Source organism: Nansenia antarctica (genome assembly GCF_963989245.1).
Source record: "Nansenia antarctica genome assembly, chromosome: 20".
NCBI classification, from domain to species: Eukaryota; Metazoa; Chordata; class Actinopteri; order Argentiniformes; family Microstomatidae; genus Nansenia; species Nansenia antarctica.
In genome coordinates this window covers 6,352,174-6,360,785 of record NC_137693.1, presented here as the reverse complement: position 1 = coordinate 6,360,785, position 8,612 = coordinate 6,352,174, and the positions used below count along the sequence as shown (strand labels likewise).

Below are 8,612 nucleotides of genomic sequence, written 5' to 3'. Positions count from 1 at the left end.
AGTTCATTAAATTCATTGGTTTGACCTGTTATTTTTAAAGTCAAAAAGTCTACTGAATTGGAAAAAACGTAGTCAGCCATTGAAACTGGCCCGCTGACCTCCATAGGGTAACAAACTCCTTTGAACAGCATCAAGTCAAAGCTTTTATATGAATGGGGCCGAAGGGGACATTTTAAAACATATCTATACCATACCAAATGGATTTACATCAAAAGGGAATTTGCTTGCAATCTAGCAGTGATATTATGTATGCAAAGCTACTTTATTGAATGTTCATTAGCTCAACTGCAGTTGTATATATTGTGCACACACATAAAGACTTTCTTGCAAATGAACATTAACTGCGGTGAGCTTGAGTTTTCCTGGTTGTTGTAAACTATACGCTGATTGATATTGTTCTCTATCGTTCTCTCACTTGCAGTCTCATTCACTGTACAGAATGTAGGATGAGTTCTAATCAGGAAGACATAAATCACCAATGACAAGTTTGTGTGTTGACACTACTATAGAGATTTAGTCTACAGTATACCATTATGCTATTGCAATAAGACTCTAAATGAACTCATGTCATGGCTTTGTTAACTTATGGTCAGTAATATTTAGCTTGAGGCATATAATGGAGTATCACATTGTTTCATTCCCTTCAATGTAAGTAAGTAAGTATGTAAGTAAAGCTTTATTTATAGCACCTTTCATACACGAAATGCAGCTCAAAGTGCTTTACAACAGGAATAAGAACATAAAGTGAATATAATAAAACATAATAAGCATAGAATGAATATAAAAGCAGGGGAAAACAGTAAAAAGAAAAAGTAAAGATAAAATACAATAAAAAGACATTAACCGCTATCCATCTTCTCATCAGCAGAATACCTTTCCCTATCCATCTCATCTCTCTACCTTACACAGTCTTTCTGTACTTCTCACTGGCTTTCAAGTTCAAACATGGCTGTGATGATTATCACATTACTTTTTGTAGCTTATAAGAACACAGCATGTGTTGTACAGGTTATGGTATCTTGTGATTATGTCATTGCCTGTGACAGAATGTCATGATAACATTTGAAATGAACTCCAATTGAGGTGGGGATGATTGACAGGAGAATACATGGACAGTGAATATTCTCTGACTATTATATAACAAGCCATAAGACGCTGCATGCCTCAAGCACAGCATTACCTCATGATCATATTAGCCTAAAGACATATTTATGTTCATACCCATCATGTCACTAAGACCCCTTACCCCCACCAGAAGCACACATACACACATACATTTCCTCAGAACAAAATGAATCTTGGCATAAAAGGGTATTGCGGTAACACTTTACATTAAAGTATACCTCATAAATGGTTTATAATGTGTATTTAGACGGTTCATCAGCTATTAATAAGTCGTTTTAAATCCATTATACACACTTAACTTAAGATTATAATAATATCTTTATAATTATGATTAAAACTGTGTAATCATCTCTTTGCTGCTTGCAGGTATTGTACCAAGCCAGCAAGCCACTTTGTGACACTCCGAGCATTGAAGTGATGGTCAAACATGATCAATCATTGAGTATAACTGATTGAAAAACTGTCTATGAACTAATTCTAAACACTTTTCTCTATTTATAATGTACGGTAGGTATATCTCATAATGTGAAGGGAAAATGGTTCAACATAATTGTGATGTTAATTCTAATGATCGATTGGGATCGTTGTGTTAATTTCCTAACCTCTAACCATCTCATAAATTCAGGGTATTTATCTAAGTAAGGTGTTGAGGAATACCTCACATAAAAAAAACTAATCACACATTTCATATTGTTGTGAACATACACATTCTTCTCTTGTCTGTTTTTCCTTTGGTGTATATACTATATTGATAAATTGTTTCACCGTGCATTTGTAAATTAGCACAAATGCTCTCCAAAACTGTGAGTCAGTAGGATCACTTTTGCATCACAAAATAATGACGCACATTTGTCCTCATCTATATGTATAAGTTAATCTTGATAGCACTGATTGCCACTAAGTGGAGCAGGATAGCAACTTAAGTTAAGAGTACATACACACACACACGCACACGCACACGCACACACACACACACACATACACACACACACACGCACACACACACACGCACACACACACACACACACACACACACACGCACACACACACACACACACACACACACACACACACACTTAAGGATTCATTAGTCTCTACATTTCACATATTGCTCTACTCAGCTGGTAGTTAGGTGAGCAGTGTCATCTGTTGGACTGGTGGTTCTGCTGAGCATATGAATGATAATCAGGCTTTTGTGTGCTTGTGATGGTGCAGCGGGACCCGGAGTCTGCGGAGTTGCCTCAGGGGAAGATTAGGAGGGGCTGCAGCCGGCCCTCTGTGTCACATCGCCAGTCACAGCGCCGATCCTACCCTGGCCAAGGCCCCACTGGGACCTTAAATCCTGTTACACTGTCAGCTAAAACCATCACTCCTATGAGAGATGTGTGGGTGTAAGTGTGTACATATTAAGTGCGCAGGCATAGTGTTTCAAAACTATGAATAATTCATTCTAAGGAGATATTGACTCCCCATGAACAGATTGCCCTCTTTATTTTATCAAACAGGAGATGTTTAGATAGACACACACGCACACACACACACACACACACACACACACACACACACACAGACACCCATGAAAATGTCCTTTTATGATGGCACAGCAGGCACTGGCCAATATAATCATAAAACATGAACGACGACTTGAGGCTATTGTTTATTGGAACATTTCACTGATGATTTGCATGCTACATTTTAGTGGTAATTCTGTAGTATTTACCTTATTATACTGGCTGTTTAAATGAATTGCTTTGATTGGTCTTTTTTCCAAAAGAACACAACACTAGCGTGGTCGTCCTAGATGCGTGCTTTAGGCAATTATGACTGACATTGTCATGTCATAGAAGTTGGCTATAATCATAACTAGGCTTATTGGTAACTCCCATGTCTGTCATGTACTGTACGTATTTATGTATTTACGATTTTTAATTTTTAACAATCTGGAATGGTGGAATGGTGGAATCATCTATATAGGCTATTACTAACTGTTCGATTTGTTTCAGTAATACGTGACGTTAGAATTATACGGTTCTATCTCCATTTTGGTCAACATTGAGTTTTTTACATAATCTGATCCAGTAGGTGTTTATTAATGCCTGTGTGGTGTTATCTTTAAAATTTTGACATTTTTGAGTTAGTAATTCATAAAAGACAAAGGTTCCATCTCACAAAACATAATGGAATGTAAAAACTTTGACGCTCAATATCTCTGAACTGCCCTAAACGGAGATAGAACCTTATCATTCTAAACGGAGATAGAACCTTATCATTCTAAACGGAGATAGAACCTTATCATTCTAAACGGAGATATAACCTTATCATTCTAAACGGAGATAGAACCTTATCATTCTAAACTCACGAATAGTCATTATGATGAATGAGATTGTCTTGCACTTCTGGCCCCCGCCTCTAGAGGGCCACGTTCTCTGAGGTCAAAGCTATTTGTCGGTCTCCAGTTGGGAGTACAAATGAGGATGAGCCTCCCTAAGTAGCGACCCCCAGCAGCCCTCTATTCCAATCCACGAGGTGTCTGCTAAGCTACGGCCGTTATGTTTAAAAGGATCGCCATATCTTTAAGCAATAATTATTATTAATAACCTACATTAAAAAATGCCAACCATGCTATGCATGTTACTGATATAAAAGTGAACATCATTCAGTCCAATCCTCCTGTTTAAAAAAAAATGGGCACATTTGTATTGTGCCTTGGCTTGTGTTGTGAGATGGGTTTTAATTTGTGTTGTGTGTAAATAAGGAAATGCATTCAATTAATCATTCCTTATATTAACACAACATTATTAACCAATTTTGTAATTAAGGTTTAGAATAAAGCATTATTGAGAGGGGATGGTGGGTCACAGAGCTGGAGTGAGATTGGTCCATTAGTTAATGGAGGACGCCTGGCATGCGGCGGCCAAGAGAATGAAACAAGGCATAGTCCCACTCTCTCGCAGATAACAGCCTCTTGTCCGCATGACTCCGTGCCTACAGCTTGTTTAAGGGTTTAATTGCTCCTAATTTGTACGGTAAATACCTGCTATTATGGCGCGGCAAAGTTGTGACCAAATTATACCCTTTATGCGAGTAGAGTGGTATTTTCCATGGAGCAGAGACTAGAGAGTCGCCCATGGTCATTTTACAGGAGATAAAACAAATAGGTCCGTGGGCCATTATACGGGAGGGCTCGGTTCTGGACTGAAAAGCCATTATGCCTGTGGTTCGGTTCTGAAACTGAGAAGCATGAGCAGAGCAGACAGGTAATTGTCATGCTTGTCAAGGACCACCACGCAACGCGACAAAGGGGTATAATGTCGTATGCATGGACACATTTAAAAGTTATGGATTATTTATTTGTTTGCAACATGTAAAATATCGGCTATAGGCTACGTTAAATGATAACCACTCATGTTATTTTATTTTAAATACATCGCGTTGCATGCTTTAGACTACTGAAATACTCTCCACACATATAGGCTATTATGTTCATTGATGTGGGTAACATCTTTTGCCTTTTGGATTCAGGCCTGATCGTTTCCTGACATAGCCTATATACCACTATAAATGATCACAAGACGAACAATGTTTGTATCTGCTCATCATGCCTGTAGCCTATATTCTACACGTGGTCTTGGTATATCGTGGTAGATGTTATGGCTTTTATCATGTGTGGCTATTGCATGCTGCATGCATTATGCTGTTATAACCACTTTCTACGTCTTTCTTCCTTGTCAAAAATATTATGCCCTATTAAGTTTCTGAATGAAACTTCAGATAAAAAAGCAAGAGTATAAGGAAACTTTTGGGGACTCAAACTCAAGATAGAGCAGCCTATAGGGGGAATGGGAACCAAATGCCACTGTTTACTCACACATTAATGGTTCCCATCCCTTTGAAGGTCTTGTTTAGAAGACCTAAAGTGAAAGAAAATGTTTTCCTATTACTTAATTCAATCAGAGCGAGGCGGGGGCTTTTCACGCGCCACGCATTCGGCCTCTCGGTGACAGAGTCGCCTTTGTGTGCGTCTATCCGCCGCTGTCACACACTTTAATTCGAGTCTCTTTCTCTCGCATTGAAAACTCTCCACAATGACATTCAATAAGGGCTGGCGAGTGAAAACCTGGTTATTTTTATATATTCTTTCCCGGACCCGACGGGGGCCCGCGCACAGGAATTAATCACTGGTTTTTAACCGCATTGCCTTCAGTCTGTGACTTGTCCATTCTGTGCCTCGAAATGATACATTGGCCCTCAAAATGGACAAGTATATTCACACGTTTTAAAATTCAATCACTTGCGTTCACTCATACTTTAGCAGAACATAACGGTGATGTACTAGCCTATTACAAAATAGTTATTAGTTTGTAAATCATTGAGGTATCACATTAAGCTTATAGGCTTTAATTTGCCTAATGTTTCACAAATTCCATAAGCCTGTTTCACAAATTGCATAAGCCTGTATTGCAGAATAAGGATGCAACGATAATGCAGGATCCTGAATTATCCTCTTCATACAATATTTGATATAGTCTAGGCTTTTTCTGTGAGAATCATTCTTGTCTGACATGCATAAAGCTAATATAACATATAGCCTAGTATATGCATATTCTGCCTTATAGTCTACTGAAACGATCTATAGGCTATACTTTATTCGATCATTTAACAATAACTCGCCACCTGTTTAGGGAGGTAAACACAACCCTGTTGTTTAACCCTGTTGCTTGGTTATGGTGAAAGTACATTTTGGCAAGAACATATACAGATGCTTTCTCTTCACATTATTTAGGCAAAGGGTCTCTCGATTTGATACGCGCATGCACACAATCACAAATTGTTTGTTTGGCACAAATGATAGCCCAGTTATTGAAACTTAATATAATAAATAAGAGCGGTGGTGTTAAAAGGGAGAAGGGGGCAGCGCCGGCTCTTGCGGCGTGGGTGGGGCTGACAATAATAGACTACATTATGCAGTTCATTTAGTTAACAAGTGAAATAATGGGGAAGCGTGCAGTGTGAATGCGAGAGAAAAGGCACAAAACCCTATTGAGAGCTCTTAGGCGCTCACAGCGTAAAACCGTCACATGGCAGAACCGGACGGGTCCGCAACTATTTAAAGAGCGACAGTCACGTCCTTTCAGCACCACTCCGCTGTCCATCCCCGACGCAAGCACATCAGAGACACGGGACACTGAGAGACTGAAACAAAGTTTTGTCAACTATACTGAACAACAAAGATTGAAAAGATGCCGAGGTCTTTCCTTGTGGATTCCTTGATTTTGAGGGAGGCGAATGATAAAGGCAACGAGAACAATCCACCGTTATTCCCTTACGCCGTGCACCCGTCCCATCTGCACGGGCTGTCGGGCTCTTGCCACTCGCGGAAGGCGGGCTTGCTGTGCTTCTGTCCGCTGTGCATGGCCACGTCCCAGCTGCACCACCCGTCTCCGCCGACCCTGCCGCTCCTCAAGGCTTCCTTCCCCACCTTCGGCTCCCAGTACTGTCACTCTGCGCTGTCCAGGCATCATCACTCGTCCTCAACCGGCATCAACCTCAACCAAGGCCCGGGGATTTATCAAGCGAGCTATCCGGTTCCAGATCCGCGACAGTTTCACTGCATCTCCATTGGTGAGTAAACCGTTACGAATGTTCTATGGCTTTGGCTCATTTCTTAATTTTACAAAGTATGAATTTGTTCAGCAAGTTTTCTTTGGAATTTCTAAATTGACACTGGCTAATTTCATTTTTGCATTTCACTAATAACTTTATTTGCTATGTTTTTTGCAGAAAACAACAACAGCCAACTTCAGAGCAGTAAGCGCATGCGCACAGCTTTCACCAGCACGCAACTTTTGGAGTTGGAGAGAGAGTTCACCTCCAACATGTACCTCTCCAGACTGCGGCGCATCGAGATCGCCACCTATCTCAACCTGTCAGAGAAGCAAGTCAAGATCTGGTTCCAGAACCGCCGGGTCAAACACAAAAAGGAAGGGAAGAGCAGCGCGCACAGGACGGGCTCGCACAGCTGCAAGTGTTCGTCTCTGTCGTCGGCCCGGTGCTCGGAGGAGGAGGAGGACGACATGGCCATGTCTCCTTCCTCATCAGGGAAAGAGGATGGAGACTTGTCTGTCTCCCCCTGAATATCCCTTTACCCCTAACAAAGACTTGGTCCTCATGGCACCTGTGAAATTTTGAATGCAGCCAAAAAGTCGACTGTTCAAATTGTGTTCAGTCACCTGTACATAGGGAGAGAATATATAATCAGGGAAATTACCCTGTAATATTGTATAGTTGTATACATGTTGTACGTTTTGTATGTAGTTTCTTTCTGAAAACGGCCTTTTCGTTGTTGCCAATCCAAATGGATTCTGTTACAGGCACGCAAGATTGATATTTGTATAATGACATACCCAAATGACAAAATGAAAAGCAACATTTGTTAGTATTATGTTTGGGAACCAATAGCAGTATTTTGAATAAATTGTGAATACTGGCTAGCTTTAAGCATCTATTTGGATGTACGTTGACGGAAATATGAAATGTGGAAATATGTGGAGAGCTGTTTCCTCACAGTGTCAATCTGTTATTATATCTTCACTGTAATTGAAAAATATTTATTTATTTAAAAAATGTTAATAATTGAATAAAGAATATTTCTTAGTGATACACTCTCGACTCTTGGTCAAATGGTTTACAGTTGCGCACCACTGGGAGCGCACACACGCACACACACACACACACACACACACACACACACACACACACACACACACACACACACACACACACACACACACACACACACACACACACACACACACACACACACAGACACACACACACAGACACACACACACACACACACACACACACACACTCTCTCACACACACACACACTCACACACACACGCACGCACACACACACAAAGGCGATATGCACACAGTTCATGCGTATTTTATGAGATACAAACTTGATTTAATCGGTGCAAATAATACATGGGAAATGACACACTAAATAGTGTGTGTCTGTGTGTGTGTGTGTTGATATTATTTGATAATAATTGTGTGTATTTGATATTATTTGAGATGTACGTATGTCTTTCATAACCATTTGGCGAGTTGGTTAGTTCATTTGACTAAACTGCGCAATCCCCTGTGTTTGATGCAACAGGTGCACATCTATTCCAGATTTATTTCTTTAGCGTGAGCAAGTTCACAAAACAATCCAGGTCTATGTGAACTTAACTCATGTGCGTCATTTACATGTAGATCGCTGCGCGCACGATCTAGTAAAGACTGGAAGTTTTTCCACTGAGTAAAGACTGGAAGAAAAAATCTGACTGAAAAGGACAAGGGTTATTCTTTGTCCAAGGGACCAGGAGATGGTCGATAAACAGTCTTGGCACCTTTAACACGCCGTTTAGCAGGATGAATCGATCGAATATTACGCACAAAGATGTCCCCGTCCCTTTCCACATTGAAACCGTGGAGCT

The 8,612-nt window shown here is 40.3% G+C and overlaps 1 protein-coding gene across 1 annotated transcript; it reads left to right on the top strand.

Annotated features, from left to right (window-relative positions):
- Positions 1 to 6,365: 6,365 nt before the first annotated feature.
- Positions 6,366 to 7,259, top strand: gsx1 (GS homeobox 1; the record flags this gene model as incomplete). Its single annotated transcript, XM_080549582.1, has 2 exons — positions 6,366 to 6,747; positions 6,907 to 7,259. 2 exons carry the CDS (start codon positions 6,366 to 6,368, stop codon positions 7,257 to 7,259), a joined length of 735 nt encoding a protein of 244 aa, XP_080405708.1.
- Between the last annotated feature and the right edge of the window lie 1,353 nt (positions 7,260 to 8,612).